This window comes from Ailuropoda melanoleuca, chromosome 1, assembly GCF_002007445.2.
Source record: "Ailuropoda melanoleuca isolate Jingjing chromosome 1, ASM200744v2, whole genome shotgun sequence".
Taxonomy (NCBI): Eukaryota; Metazoa; Chordata; class Mammalia; order Carnivora; family Ursidae; genus Ailuropoda; species Ailuropoda melanoleuca.
In genome coordinates this window covers 68,309,770-68,325,033 of record NC_048218.1, presented here as the reverse complement: position 1 = coordinate 68,325,033, position 15,264 = coordinate 68,309,770, and the positions used below count along the sequence as shown (strand labels likewise).

Genomic DNA, 15,264 nt, shown 5'->3' with positions numbered 1-15,264 from the left:
AGCCTCCAGTCTAATTGGCTTGCCAGCCCTAGAACCTTTGCCCCATGAATGAGCTGTGATGAGGGCAATTGGGGCCCTAGTATTCTCTACCTGCTGTGCCGGGGGTAACGCTTCCCTTCTGTGTGTTTGAAGTGGATGGAGGAAGGGACCCTACACTCTCTCAGGTCCACTTACCTGGAATTCAGCCTCTGCAGCTGGAAGGGATAAGACATGTTGGCAGTTTGTTCTCCCAAAGGGATGCTGTAGCTCTTTACCAGGAGTGGGGGAGACAGGAAGCCCTGGCTTGGCCACCCCACTTGGAGTGGAGCCTCCCTCTTGTTTAGCTGGGAGAAGGTTATGGCTCAAGTGCCAAAAATTCTCATTTTTCTTACTGAGCTTTAGTAAATTTTGGGGGAAATATTTCTTCATTTGATGTATGTTCCTAGGACAATTTCCAGGGATTTTTATTGGACCGATTATTTATACCTTTCTCCAGTTGTGGTGGTTTTGTTGAAGAACTAGTCTACAGATCTCTTCACTTTACTGTTCTGGAGGTTGATTCTCCTTGCTTTGTTTTTCACGTAAATTCTATTGAAGTATAACATACATACAAAAGTGTACAAATTGGGCTCCTGGGTGGCTCAGTCAGTTAAGCGTCCAACTCTTGATTTCGGCTCAGGTCATGATCTCAGGGTGGTGAGATGGAGCCTGCACGGGGCTCCTGCTGGGTGTGGAGACTGTTCGGGATTCTGTTTCTCCCTCTCCCTCTGCCCCTCTTTCCCCTGTCCAGGTGCACGTGCACATGATCCTGCACACTCTCTCTCCCCCTCTCCTCTCCCTCTCTCGCAAAAAAAAAAAAAAGAGTGTACGAATTGTAAACCTGAAGTTCAGTGAATTTTAGAAGTGAAAATGTCTATATAACCAGCATTCAGGTCAAGACCCAGAACTTAAGCACAATTCCTGAGTTCTCCTTGTGGCCCAGTCTCTAGTCACTTGCCATCCCTGTAACTACTGTCCTGATGTGTAGCACCATAGATTGCTTTTACCAGTTCTGAACCTTTTAAAATATGGCATCTTGTATTTTGTGTCTAGCATCTTTAGCTCACCGTTATATTGGGAAATTGATCCATGATCTATGTGATGTAGTTTGTTTTCATTGCTGTACAGTACTATGTTGTATGGATATTAAATAGTGAAAGAAATGAAAAATTTTATGTCCATTGATGTTGGGCATTTTGGGCTGTTATGAATAGTGTTGTAACATTTTCTTTCTTTCTTTTTTTTTTAAGATTTTCTTTATTTGAGGGAGCATATGAGAGAGAGAGAGAGAGAGCGCGCGCGTGAGCATGCATACAAGCCCCAGGGGAGGGGTAGAGGGAGAAGCCGACTCCCTGCGGCTGGGGTGCCCGATGCAGGACTGGATCCTAGGACCCTGGGATCTTGACCTGCGCCAAAGGCAGACATTTAACAGAGTGAGCCACCCAGGTGCCCCGTGACAGTATTTTTTTATATTTGATGTGTCACAGATCTTTCATCTATCTTATTTTTTCATTTATTTCACTTTCCCTTATTTGAGGGCTCAATATTAGCTTATAAAACTCTTCTTTTAATGTAAATTTACATGCAGTGAAATACACAAATCTTAATTGTACCTTCACTGAGTGTTCACATATGTATAACCTTTTGTAACATGAACCCTTATAAAAATACGGAATATTACCATCACTCTTGAAGGTACCCTCATGTCCTTTCCAGTTAATCTCTACCCCTATCCTCCGTAAGTCAACCAGTGTTTTTATTTTTTCCCACCATAAATGAGTTTGCCTTTTCCAGATCTTCATATACAGGGAATTCTATTAGTTTACTAGTGTTGACATAATAAAGTACCACAAACTAGGTGGCTTAACAGAAATTTATTTTCCCACAATTCTGGAGTCAGGAAGTCCAAAATCAAGGTGTCAGCCGAGACGTGTTCTCTCTCTTTTTTTTTTTTTTTAAGTATTTTATTTATTTATTTGACAGAGAGAGATAGCCAGAGAGAGGGGGAACACAGGCAGGGGGAGTGGGAGAGGAAGAAGCAGCCTCCCAGCAGAGGAGCCTGACGTGGGGCTTAATCCCATAACGCAGGGATCACACCTTGAGCCAAGGCAGGCTTAACGACTGAGCCACCCAGGCGCCCCTGGGGACCCCTGGGGACGTGTTCTCTTAAAGGCTCTAGAGGAGAATCGGTTCCATGCCTTTCTTTCTTTTTTTTTTTTTCCCTCTTTTTTCATGTCTTTCTCTTAGCTCGTGGGTGTTCCTGATAGTTCATGGTATTCCTTGGCTTGCAGCTGCATAACTCCATTCTCTGCCTCCATAGTCACATGGCATTCTCCCTCTGTGTCTGTCTTTATAGGACTCTGTCCACTCTGTATCTCTCTCCTCTTTTATAAGGACACCAGTGATACTGCATAAAGGGCCCACCCTACTGCAATATGAACTCAGTTATATCCACGACAACCCTTTCCCAGTAAGGTCCCTTTCTTAGTACAGGTATTAGGACTTCAATGTATCTTTTTGGGGGACACAATTCAACCTATAATAGTAATTATGCAATGTATATACTTTCACGTAGGATTCCTTTACTTAGTATAATGTTTGAGGTTCGTCTTGTGGGTATTAGTAGTTTATTTCTTTTTGTTTTTTAGTATCATCCTACTGGTTGACTATGTTATACTTTTTTTTTTTAAGATTTTATTTTATTTATTTGACAGAGACAGCAAAAGAGGGAACACAAGCAAGGGGGAGTGTGGGAGGGAGAAGCAGGCTTCCTGCCGAGCAGGGAGCCCGATGTGGGGCTCGATCCCAGGACCCTGGGACCATGGCCCCAGCCGAAGGCAGACGCTTAATGGCTGAGCCACCCAGGCGCCCTGACTATGTTATACTTTGTTGGCAGTTCTCCATTTCATGGTGCCTCAGCTGTTTCCAGGTTTGGGCTATTAGGAATAAAGTTGCTGTGAAGATTCTTGTAATAGTTTTGTTTTTTTGTGGTCATGTGTTCTCATTTTTTCTTGGCAGATACTTAGGACTGGAATTGCTCAGAGTAGGTATATGCTTGGTTGTATAAGAAACTATGTACTATCATTTTCCAAAATGGTTGTATTATTTTCTAATCCCAGCAACAATGTTCACAAATTCTGGTTTCTGCCCATCTTAGTTTGGGCTGCTGTAACAAAGTATGTAGACTGGGTGGCTTTAACATAGAAATATATTTTTTTCATAGTTCTGGAAGCTGGGAAGTCTAAGATTAAGATGCTGTCTGACTTAGTTCTTTGTGGATGTGCTCTTCGGGCTTATGTCTTCACCTGGTGGAAAGCTAGCTCACTCTCCGGCCTCTTGTAAAGGCACTACAACCAGTCAGGAGGGCTCTACCCTTCTGACCTAATTACCTCCCCAAAGCTTCACCTCCAAATACTATAGGGTTGGATTAGGGTTTCAACATAGAATTGGGGCAGGAGAAACACCTTCAGTTCATTTACAACATGCTCAGCAACATTTGGTGTTATCTATTTAATTTTAACCATTCTGATAGATTTGTAGTCCTATCTCATTGTAGTTCTAATTTGCATTTCCTGGTGACTGATGATGTTGAATCTCTTCTTATTGTTTATTGACCACTTATATATCTTCCATTATGAAGTGTCTGTCTGAATCTTTTGCTTCTTGAGTTATCTTTGTGTTATTATTTTTTAAAGATTTTATTTATTTATTTATTGTGCTTATTTTTTTAATGGTGTCTTGATGAGCTGAAAACTTTTTTCAAGATTTTATTTCTTTTTTTAAGTAATCTCTGCATCCAGCATGGGGCTCAAACTCATAGCCTCAAGATCCAGACTCTCATACTCCACTGACTGAGCCAGCCAGGTAGTCTGTTGAGCTGAAATTTTTAATTTTCACGAAGTCTAATTAATAAACTTACTTTTATGGTTATAACTTTCTGTGTCCTAAAAAACCTTATCCTCTGTAGTAATATTAAAATATTTCTGGGGCACCTAGGTGGCTCAGTCAGTTAAGAATCCACCTCTTGGTTTTGGCTCAGGTCATGATCTCATGGGTCATGCGATTGGGCCCCACATCAGGCTCTGCGCTCAACAGGGAATCTGCTCGGTATTCTCTCTCCCTCTGCCCACTCCCCCACCCCCACCCCCGTACACATCTGCACTTTCTCTCTCTTAAATAAATAAATAAATAAAGTATTTCTATGTTTTTTTCTAAAAGCTTTATAGTTTTAGCTTTTATTTTTAGGTTTATGATCCATTTCAAATTTTGTGAATATTGTGTGAGATAGAGGTTGAGGTTAATTTTTTTTCCTATACAGATATCACTTATTCCTGTACCTTTGTTGAAATGGCTTTTCTTATACAGTGTGGGTCTATTCTTTTCCATTGATTTGTTGATTTTAATGTTAAAATCATACTGTTGATTACTGTGGCTTTGTAGAAAGTCTTGAAGTCACATAGTAATAGCTCTCCAACTTTATTATTATTTTTCATGTTTGCTTTGGGTATTCTAGGTCCTTTCTGTTTTCACATAGATTTTTTCATCAACCTGTCCTTTTCTAGCAAAAGCATAATAGGGATTGATTTGGGTTGTGTTGAATCTTTAGATCAATTTGGGGAGAATTGACAGCATAACAACATAGAGCCTTTGTACCCATCAAAATAGCTCCATTCATTTAGGTCTTCAGTTTCTCTCAGTAATATTTTATAGTTTTTCGGTGAGGATCAATTGTGTTATATGTTGAATTGTGTTTTTGTTTTTTTTTTAAGATTTTATTTATTTATGAGATAGAGACAGCCAGTGAGAGAGGTAACACAAGCAGGGGGAGTGGGAGAGGAAGAAGCAGGCTCATAGTGGAGGAGCCTGATGTGGGGCTCGATCCCATAACGCCGGGATCACGCCCTGAGCCGAAGGCAGATGCTCAACCGCTGTGCCACCCAGGCGCTCCTGAATTGTGTTTTCTTAAAAAGATATGTTGAAGTCCAAGCCTCTAATACTTCAGAACTTCCTTGGAAATAGAATCTTCACAGAGGTAGTCAAGTTTAGGTCATTAGTGTTATGGGCCCTAATCCATTATGACTGGTATCCTCATTAAAAGGGGAAATTCGAACAGAGACAGACACACAAGAAAGGAGGATGATACAAAAACTCACAGTGAGAACACTATATGAAGACCTAGGGTTGGAGTGATGCATCTACAAACGAATGAATACCAAAGATTGCTGGTAAACCACCAGAAACTGGGAAGAATCAAGGAACCCTACAGGCTTCAGAGGAAAATTAGATGAGCAAATTTAATTGGGGGAAGAAAACTTTATTTCCCTGATGATGCAAGCAGAGTCAAATTGAGTGATGACTTAATTGTTCGAGTTAGGTTTATTGTGATTTGGTTTTGGTCTAGTTTTGAACATTCAGTTCTTTGATGTACTTGGATTTTTCTTTCAGAATAAAATAAAGAGTATGAGGATAAAATTCCTGTAGTGAATCTTGGCTGCTCAGGAGGAACACTCACTGTAAGACAGCAATATTAAATACAGTGGGAAATTGTAATTTAATTTAATTCGGTTCTCTATTGATTTATATATTTGCAAATAATTTCTCCCAGTTTGTTGTTTTTAATTTTATGATGTTTGTCATCATATAGAACTATTAAAAAACAAAATTTAACCAAGTAAATTTGAAGATCTAATTGACTTTATTAAACGATTCATGAATCAGGCAGCATCTCATCCAGCAAGCAGTAGAGGGCTTCTCTGAGCTGCAGGAAAGGAAAGGCAGAGAAGAGCCATTTAAAAAATAATAATAATGGGGTGCCTGAGCAGCTCAGTTGGTTGAGAGTCCAGCTTATGATTTTGAATCTGATCACAATCTTAGGGTCGTGGGATCGAGCCCCACATCAGGCTTGGCACTCAGTGTTGAGTCGACTAGAAATTCTGTTTGAGATTCCCTCTGCACCTCCCCCCCCCACACCCACTCTCTCTCGCTCTTAAATAAAAACAAGTAAAACAGATATTTAAAATAAAAACAAACATAAATATTTAAAAACATATTTTAAAAATAAAAACAATAGGGGCGCCTGGGTGGCACAGCGGTTAAGCGTCTGCCTTCGGCTCAGGGCGTGATCCCGGCGTTATGGGATCGAGCCCCACATCAGGCTCTTCTGCTATGAGCCTGCTTCTTCNACACCCACTCTCTCTCGCTCTTAAATAAAAACAAATAAAACAGATATTTAAAATAAAAACAAACATAAATATTTAAAAACATATTTTAAAAATAAAAACAATAATTTATTAGCAAGGAATGCAATGTTTAGGCAAGGTCACTCTTCTAATGGGGAAGGGGCCTCTTGGGGGATTGTCTATAGGAAGTTCCAGTTTGGGTGGTTAAAGGTTACATTTGGGGGCGCCTGGGTGGCACAGCGGTTAAGCGTCTGCCTTCGGCTCGGGGCATGATCCCGGCGTTATGGGATCGAGCCCCACATCAGGCTCTTCTGCTATGAGCCTGCTTCTTCCTCTCCCACTCCCCGCTTGTGTTCCCTCTCTCACTGGCTGTCTCTATCTCTGTTGAATAAATAAATAAAATCTTTAAAAAAAATAAAATAAAGGTTACATTTGAGGGGGTTGAAGCTGAAGTTAGGTTAGATATTAAATACTGGTTTACTGATGTGGGGCCTTATGTGTCTCCATTATAGCCCTGCGGTTTTCTTTTTTCTAATCTTTTTAAATGCTTATTCCAAAGCCATTTTAAATCTTTAAGTAAAAATCCAATGTGGCCACCCAAAACATTAACAATGGGTGATATCCAAGGTGGCTTTTGTTCTACAGAATGACCACAAAGAGCGTGCTGCTCTGAAGGGGAAGGAAACAAGCCATCCTTCTGTGGTTTTCTTTTTAACAGAAGTTTTGATTGTTGTTGTTTTTATGATGGTAAAATGCATATAACAGAAAATTTACCGTTTTAATCTTTTTTTTAAGATTTTATTCATTCATTCATTTATTTTAGAGAGCGAGCGAAATGGGAGGAAGGCAGAGGGAGGGGGAGAGACATCTCTTCGCTGAGTGTGGAGCCCCAGGCAGGGTTCAGCCTCATGACACTGAGATCATGATCTGAGCTGAAATCAAGAGTCAGGCCAAATTTGGCTTGCATCTTTTTTTGTAAATGAAGTATTATTGGAACGGAGGCACTCATCTATATCAATGGCTGGTTTTGTGCTTACAATGGCAGGAGTTGAGTCACTGCAACAAAGACTACATTGCCCGCAACGCATAAAATATTTATTATCTATCCCTTTATGGGAGAAATTTGCCACCACTAAACTGTCACGTCAGTATTACACTACCTCTACCTCTCTACACATACCCTATCCTCCTTTATTAGAAGTGCCATAATTGAAGTGCTGCTGTCTCTCCTGTCTTCTTGGGCTTTGTTTCTAGCCCCTACTATTTTTTTCAGGAGCCTTACACTTCTCTCTCCTGTATTTCCCACTGTATTGCCTCAAATGAATCCTCAACAGGTAAAATAAGAATTTAGCATACTTCATTGCTACCTCTTGGAGTTATATTACTGTTTTTAGTTCTTCTGTGAATTTCCAAACTGCTGGTCTGCAAGCCATGTAAGGCCTACAGACATGTTTTCTGTGACCCATTCAGTGCCAACATTTAAAATTGGGAGATTTCACTTTAAAATACGGATTTCTGGATTGTTTTGAAAAAATCAGAAAATATGGCAAGGACAGACCTAAGTTTCCTGGTGGCAGTAGTCAGCTGGAGTTGAGTAATAGCTGCCCCTGTAAACAAGCAGTTGTGTTCTCTTTTTCTAGATTTAACTTGAGATGATTTTTTCCCCTCTCTGTGGCTTAGTGTTTCTTTAATCCTGTAGATTTGTTTGAAATGTCTGATGATCCTTGGTTTTACTTTTCACATTTAAAAATGAGGGCCTTCAAAAACATAAATGAATAAAAATAAAAACGAGAGCCTAGAATAACGCTCCTTGTACGTATATTGGCATTGGTGTCTGGCAGACATTGTTTGAGGTTATGCTTGGCCATTATGCTTTGCCACCCGAAGTGCCAGATTTTAGAGGGCTTTGCTCTGGGTCACCACCTCTCATATTAGCTCTACTGGCTCTGTCCAGATAATTCAGTTTCTTTAAAAAATAACTTTTGAGGGGCCCCTGGGTGGCTCAGTGGGTTAAGCGTCTGACTCTTGGTTTTGGCTCAGGTCATGATCTCAGGTTTGTGGGATTCAGCCCCTGGTCAGGCTCCACACTCAATGGGGAATCTGCTGCTCTCCTTCTCCCCATCCCCTGCTCACACAAGTGCTCTTGTGTTTTCCCTCAAATACATAAATAAATCTTTAAAAAATAACTTTTGGGTATGCATATATGCACTTATACATACATCTAGGAAGAAATGCCTACCAGCCAAGTATTCTGATTTAACAGATCATGAACTTTTAATTCCCTGTCCTGCACTTACTTACTCATTGTGGTTTGTATTGTGCTTTGTGTTTTTGAGCCCGAGCTGCTCTTCTGGTATATGGGGCAGATCTCCCGCCTCACCTTCCTTTCTGAGGGTTGCATTTCTCTTCATTCTGATGTATGTCATCTCTTTTATATCAGCTTCCTATTTTCTAGAAAGTTGTTGAAGTTTCTTGTTTACTGATTGACCCTTAATCTCTTTGCTGTTGTAAGATTACTTTTTAAAAATTCCTTTAATGCTGTTATTTTAATAGGTTCTAGAACAAGAGATAAATATATGTATTCATGTGCCGTTCTGAACCAGAAAACCTTGGACTTTGTTTCTTTCTTTTTTTCTTTCTTCCTTTCTTTTTCTCCCTTTCTCCCTTCCTTCCTTCCTTTCTTCCTTTCTTTTCTTTAAAGTAATCTGTACACCCAACATGGGACTCAAACTCACGACCCCAGGGCACCTGGGTGGCTCAGTCAGTTAAGTGTCTGTCTTTGTCTCAGGTCATGATCCCAGGGTCCTGGGATTGAGTCCTGCATTGGGCTTCCTGCTCCTCAGGGAGCCTCTTTCTCCCTCTGCATCTCTCTCTGTCTCTCATGAATAGATAAATAAAATCTTTTTTAAAGATTTTATTTATTTATTCGACAGAGATAGAGACAGCCAAGCGAGAGAGGGAACACAAGCAGGGGGAGTGGGAGAGGAAGAGGCAGGCTCACAGCAGAGGAGCCTGACGTGGGGCTCGATCCCATAACGCCGGGATCACGCCCTGAGCCGAAGGCAGACACTTCCGCTGTGCCACCCAGGTGCCCCAGATAAATAAAATCTTAAAGCAAGAAAACTCATGACCCCAACATCAAGAGTTACCCGCTCCACTGACTAAGCCAGCCAGGCACCCCTGGACTTTCTTTCAAAATGGAATTCCAGGGGCGCCTGGGTGGCTCAGCTGGTTAAGCATCTGCCTTGGACTCAGGTCATGATCCCAGAGTCCTGGGATAGAGCCTCATGTTAAGCTCCCTGCTCAGGGAAGAGTCATCTTCTCCTTCTGCCCCTCCCCCCATTCGTGTGCATCCTCCCTCTCTCTCTCTCTCTCTCTTTTTCTCTCTCTCTCTCAAATAAATAAATCTTCAAAAAATAAAGTAGAATTTCATAGGGGCTCATGGCTGGCTCAGTCAGTAGAACGTGCAACTTGATCTTGGGGTTGTAAGTTTAAATTATATGTTGGGTGTAGAGATTACTTAAAAATAAAATCTTTAGGAAAAAAAAATAAAATAAAATGGCACTCTATAGAGAAGATATTGTTATAGCTATTAATAATTGTACATTCATTCTAATTTCACATTTTCATATTAATATAGGTTTATGAAAGACAAAAGCAAGCCATAAAATTCTGTGTTGCTTATAATATTCTTTAATTTCTTGATCTGAAACAGTTGATGACTGTCAGCCAGTTCGCATATTAAGTAAACCCGGGGAATTGAGAAGAGAATATGAAGAGGAGATAAGCAAGGTAGGTACTAAGTAGTTATCTTTTTTGGAAAGATTCTCTTTTGTTTTCAGTTTCAGATTCTGCATACAGTTTTGTCTTTGTTTAAAAAATGCTTATTTTTTTTTTTAGAGTGTGTATGTGTGTGCTGCGGCGGGGGGAGGGGCAGAGGGAGAGGGAGAGAGGGGCTCTGAAGCAGGCTTCATGCTCAGTACTCAGTGTGGTGCCCCATGAAGGGCTTGATCCCATAATCCTTATTAGATCATGACCTGAGCCAAAATCCAGAGTCAGACATTTAACTAACTGAGCCACCTAGGTGTCCCATATATGTCTGTATAAATAATATATATTGAAATATAGATAATTTTAATGTCCTTTACAAAGGCTGTTTTTTACATGTGTTTGCAATAGTTACTAGCTTTATTTATATATAATTGGTGCTCTTATGTGATAGTGATTTTTTTAATTTTCCCTTCCCATCTTTATTAATTTCTTTGTATATTTTTTGAATGTGTAGAATATTAACATGCACCCAAAAGTAAAAATAACACAAAAAGTTATTCTCAGAGAGGATACTCCCTGCTGTATCTTATCCACCCTGTGTCTACCACACTGTAGATAACCAGTTTTACCGCTGTGTAGTTTATCCTTCCTTTGGTGTTTTTTTTTGAAAGATAAACATATATATATATAACTGCTCTTGTTTATTAAATATTGCATACACTATATTCTTTTGAACTTTGCTTTTTTTACTTGATAATAGCCCCTGGAAATCACTCCATATTACTCAAGAGAGAGTAAGATAGTTGCAGTATTTTCTAATTACAAATAATACTGCAATACTGTGCATATATATTTTAATATTATTAGAAGTATGTCTTCACAGTCAATTTCTAGACGTGAGATTGCCAGGTTTTGGGTAAATGATATATAGATTTGTTAGAACTGCCAAATTCTCCTTCATAGGGGTACCATTTTGCGTTTCCAGTGAGAATGCCTGTTTCAAAGAACCCTTGCCAATACAGTACTGTCAGGCTTTTGAATTTTTGCTAATCTGTTGGGTGTGAAATGGTATTGGCATCGTTTTTCTTTTTAAGAAGATACTTTTTTTGCTGGGGTGCCTGGGTGGCTCAATCAGTTAAACCTCTGCCTTCGGCTCAGGTCATGATCCCAGGGTCCTGGGATCTAGCCCTGCATCAGGCTCCCTGCTCCGTGGGGAGTCTGCTTTTCCCTCTGCCACTCCCCCTGCTTGTGCTCTCTTTCTCTCTGTCAAATAAATAAATCTTAAAAAAAAAAAAAGTTTATTGAGGTAGAATTTATCTATAGTAAATTTCAAAATAGGAAAATTTACTAATTTTAGGTATACAATTTGATAACTTTGCTTAACCCAAGGTCACAAAAGTTTCTTCTAGAATTTGTTTTAGTTCTTACCTTTAGATTTATAATCCATTCAGTTAGTTTTTGAGTATGACATGAGGTAGGGGTTGAGGTTGATTTTTTTTTTTTTCTCCTACAAATATTCCCTTATTCTACCCCCATGTATTGTAACGAGCATCTTTCCCCCAGTTAATTGTCTGTGAACCTTTTAGAATATCAAGTGACCATAAGTGTGGGTCAGTTTCCTCCATAGGTGTTAGATTATATTAGCTCCAGGCTTAAAGCCAGGAGGAGCAGTTTGTCTGATTATGTTCACTCTCCGATTCCTTTGGTACTTGCTTATTGTATAATGTCCGGGTTTTCTTTTTTTTTTTTTTTTTTTTTTAAATTTTTTTTTTTTTTTTTAACAGAGATACAATTGAGACAGAACATTGTATCAATTTGAGGTCTACGGTGTGACGATCTGATTCATCGATACATTGCATTATGATTGACACCACCTCTCTCCCCCACGTAATTACTGTCTCTTTCCTTGGGGTGAGATCATTGAGGATCTAGTCTCTTAGCCATTTTTATGTCNTGTCCAGGTTTTCTATCGGAAGATCCCTTCCACCAGTGTTTTACTCCATCATTACTAGAAGCTGGAAGTCCTATCTCTGTGTAGATTTACTTGGTATTTCTCTTATGAGGAAAATTATGTTTTCATATAATTAAGGGACATTTTTATAATTGGGTGAACTGTCCTTGTCTTTTGCCAATTTTTCTACATCATTTTTGTCTTCTCAATTGTTAAAACTACCAACTGGTTATTATTTCTGTATATGAATGTAATTGAGTTCTGCATATTAATTTTATATCTTGCTAACTTGTGACGTTTTCATTGAGTTAGTTTTTGTGATAGTGATTCTTAAGCATTTAATTATGAAAGATTTTTTTCATTTTCCTGAAGCTTTGAGCTTAAAGGATGGAAAAAGGGTAGTAGATTATGGGCGTCTTACTCCATTGGGGCTGCTATACCAAAAATACCATGAACTGAGTGGCTTAAACAAAAAAAATTTATTTCTCACAGTTCTGAACCGGGAAGAAAAAGATTGAGGCACAGGCAGATCTGCTGTTGGATGAGGGCCTGCTTCCTGGCTTGTAGACAGCTGCCTATTCGTTCTGTCCTCACGTGGCAGAGAAAGAGATTATTTCTCTCATGTTTCTTATTTGTAAGGGTGCTAATTCCCTTCATAAGGGCTTCACCCTTATAACCCAGTTACCTCCCAAAGGCCCTTACCTCCATATATTGTTATATCGGGGATTAGGGTTTCAGCATAAGAATTTGGGGGGACACAAATAATGAGTTTAGATGAGGTGAGTATGAAGGGCTAATTGTGAAGAACCTAATGGGAAAAGAGGGGACTAATGCTTACAGAAGAGCCTCTGAACTTCATTAATACTTGGAGAGCCCTAATATTTTCACTACCCTCCTGCTTAGTGTAGAGCAGTGTTGTCTAATAGAAATAGGATGTGAGCCCATTTATAATTAAAATTTTTCTAGTAGCCACATTTTTTAGAGATTTTTTTAAAAAACAGATGGTGATGTTGGGGGGCGCCTGGGTGGCACAGCAGTTAAGTGTCTGCCTTCGGCTCAGGGCGTGATCCTGGCATTATGGGATCGAGCCCCATATCAGGCTCCTCCGCTATGAGCCTGCTTCTTCCTCTCCCACTCCCCCTGCTTGTGTTCCCTCTCTCNTTCCCTCTCTCACTGGCTGTCTCTATCTCTGTCGAATAAATAAATAAAATCTTTAAAAAAAAAAAAGATGAAATTAATTTTAATGTATATTTTATTCAACACAGTTAAATATTTCATGTGATCTAAAATACTTGTAATCAGTATAGAACATATTAAGTATGTAAAATGATATGCATTAACTATATAATAATATATCAGATTATACATGATTAAGTCTTTAAGTATAAACATCTAAGGATTTTACATTATTTTTTCTTACTTGGTCTTCAAAACCTTTTGTGTATTTTGTACTTGTACTACGTTTGGATTTGGACTAGTCACATTTTAACTACTCACTAGGCACCTGTTGCTAGTGGCTACTGTATTGGACCATGTACGTTCCAGAAAAACTAAAATAATAATAACGATGGTTAACTTAATTGTCAACGTATGGTCTAAGTAGTGTCCTTAAGTAAGGGTTTTATTTTATTTTATTTTTTTAAAGATTTATTTTTTTGAGAGAGAGAGAGCATGGCCAGGATGTGGAGAGGGAGAGAGAGAATCTCAAGCAGACTTCACACTGAGCTTGAAGGCTGACATGGGGCTCAGTCCCCCAATCCTGAGATCATGACTTGAGCTGAAACCAAGAGCTGGACACTTAACTGACTGCGCCACCCAGGTGCCCCCTTAAGTAAGAGTTTTAAAGGAATAATTTAGTCCTCACAACAATGTAGTGAGAACAGGTTCTGTAAAGATGCTTTTGACCAGAAGTAAAAGAAAACCTAACTTAAACTACCTTAAATAAGAACATTGTAGTTAACTGGAATTCCAGAGGTGGTAGGGCTTCAGGGTTGGTTTCATTCGGAGTTCTAGCTCCATTTCTGTCAGGTACTTTACTTCAGGCTAATAGCAAAATGGCTGCACAGTTTTGAACCTCAGGTGCATATATAACATGCAGAGGAAGAAGCAGCAGTCTTTTCCTATGACTTTCTTTTAAGAGCAAGAAAGCTTACTCTTCAACAGACTTTCCCTTATGTCTCCTACACTTGAATTGGATCAAGGACTTATTCTTGAGTCAAGTCCTTTGGATTTCTAAAATGGTTCTTGAATTATTTCTTTCAGGAAGTATAGTTTAAATGACCACAAGCATGACCTTAAGTCTTAGAATTTGAGTTGGGAGTCTCCACTCTGCCACTTAATGATCTAAGAAAGTTACTTGCTTTTCTATGTCTGTTTCCTCATTTGTAGATCACATAATCGCCATTGTGGTTGCTTCTTCAGGCTGCCATTCCACTCCTGCCCACTCTGCCTGAGGGATTCTTCCTAACTATAGGGTTAGACCCTGATTAGTCTCAATTTTTATCATTCCATCCCCTTTGCTAGGTTTTGGTTAAGAAACCTAGGCTTAAGTTAGTTAGCACATAGCATTCAGTTAACCAAGGAAAAGTATTAACTAGAGACATTTCCACAAATACTGTAACAGTGTAGTTGAGAGTGTGATAGGACTGAGGTGAAGAGGGATGGGGGTTTGATCAAGATGTCATTGGGCTGACTGGGGAAGGCTTCCTTGAAGAGACATCTTGAATTGTTCTGCAGGAATTTGCCTTCAGATTTGTACTCCATTTGAATTATTTTAATTCCTGCCAATTTGTTCTTTTTTATTACTTTTACCATTCTTCTTAAGAAATATTGCAAGTGTAGGGGCGCCTGGGTGGCTCAGTCGGGTATGTGTCTGACTCTTGATCTCGGCCTTGATCTCAGCTCAGGATCATGAGTTCAAGCCCTGTGTTGGGGTCCACACTGGTATTGCAGCCTACTTTAAAAAAAAAAAAAAAGAAAAGAAAGGAATGTTGCAAGTATATTAAAAAGTTCAGAGTCTGAAGTGTTCTTCATTAATCATGTTTCAGGTGGAGGCAGAGCGACGAGCCAGTGAGGAAGAAGAAAACAAAGCCAGTGAAGAATACATAAAGAGATTATTAGCAGAGGAGGAAGAGGAGGAAAAACAACAGGCAGAAAAAAGGCGAAGAGAGATGGAAGAACAGCTGAAAAGTGATGAAGAACTAGCAAGAAGGCTAAGCATTAATATTGTAAGTTTTAGGAGAGAACTTTGAAGTATTAATGTTCCTTTTGACTATGTGGTTTTCTTTTGCTTGCTTGCTTTCTTTTTTTGTTTTTTTATTTTTTTTATTTTTTTAATTTTTTTTT

The 15,264-nt window shown here is 39.3% G+C and overlaps 1 protein-coding gene across 1 annotated transcript in view; it reads left to right on the top strand.

Moving 5' to 3' along the window:
* RNF168 (ring finger protein 168) overlaps window positions 1-15,264 on the top strand; it is a 46,984-nt gene that overhangs the window by 6,853 nt on the left and 24,867 nt on the right. Inside the window, exons 3-4 of the mRNA XM_002916758.4 lie at window positions 9,913-9,989; window positions 14,967-15,146. Coding sequence (XP_002916804.1) covers window positions 9,913-9,989; window positions 14,967-15,146 — 257 coding nt within the window. The remainder of the gene's footprint in view (window positions 1-9,912; window positions 9,990-14,966; window positions 15,147-15,264) is intronic.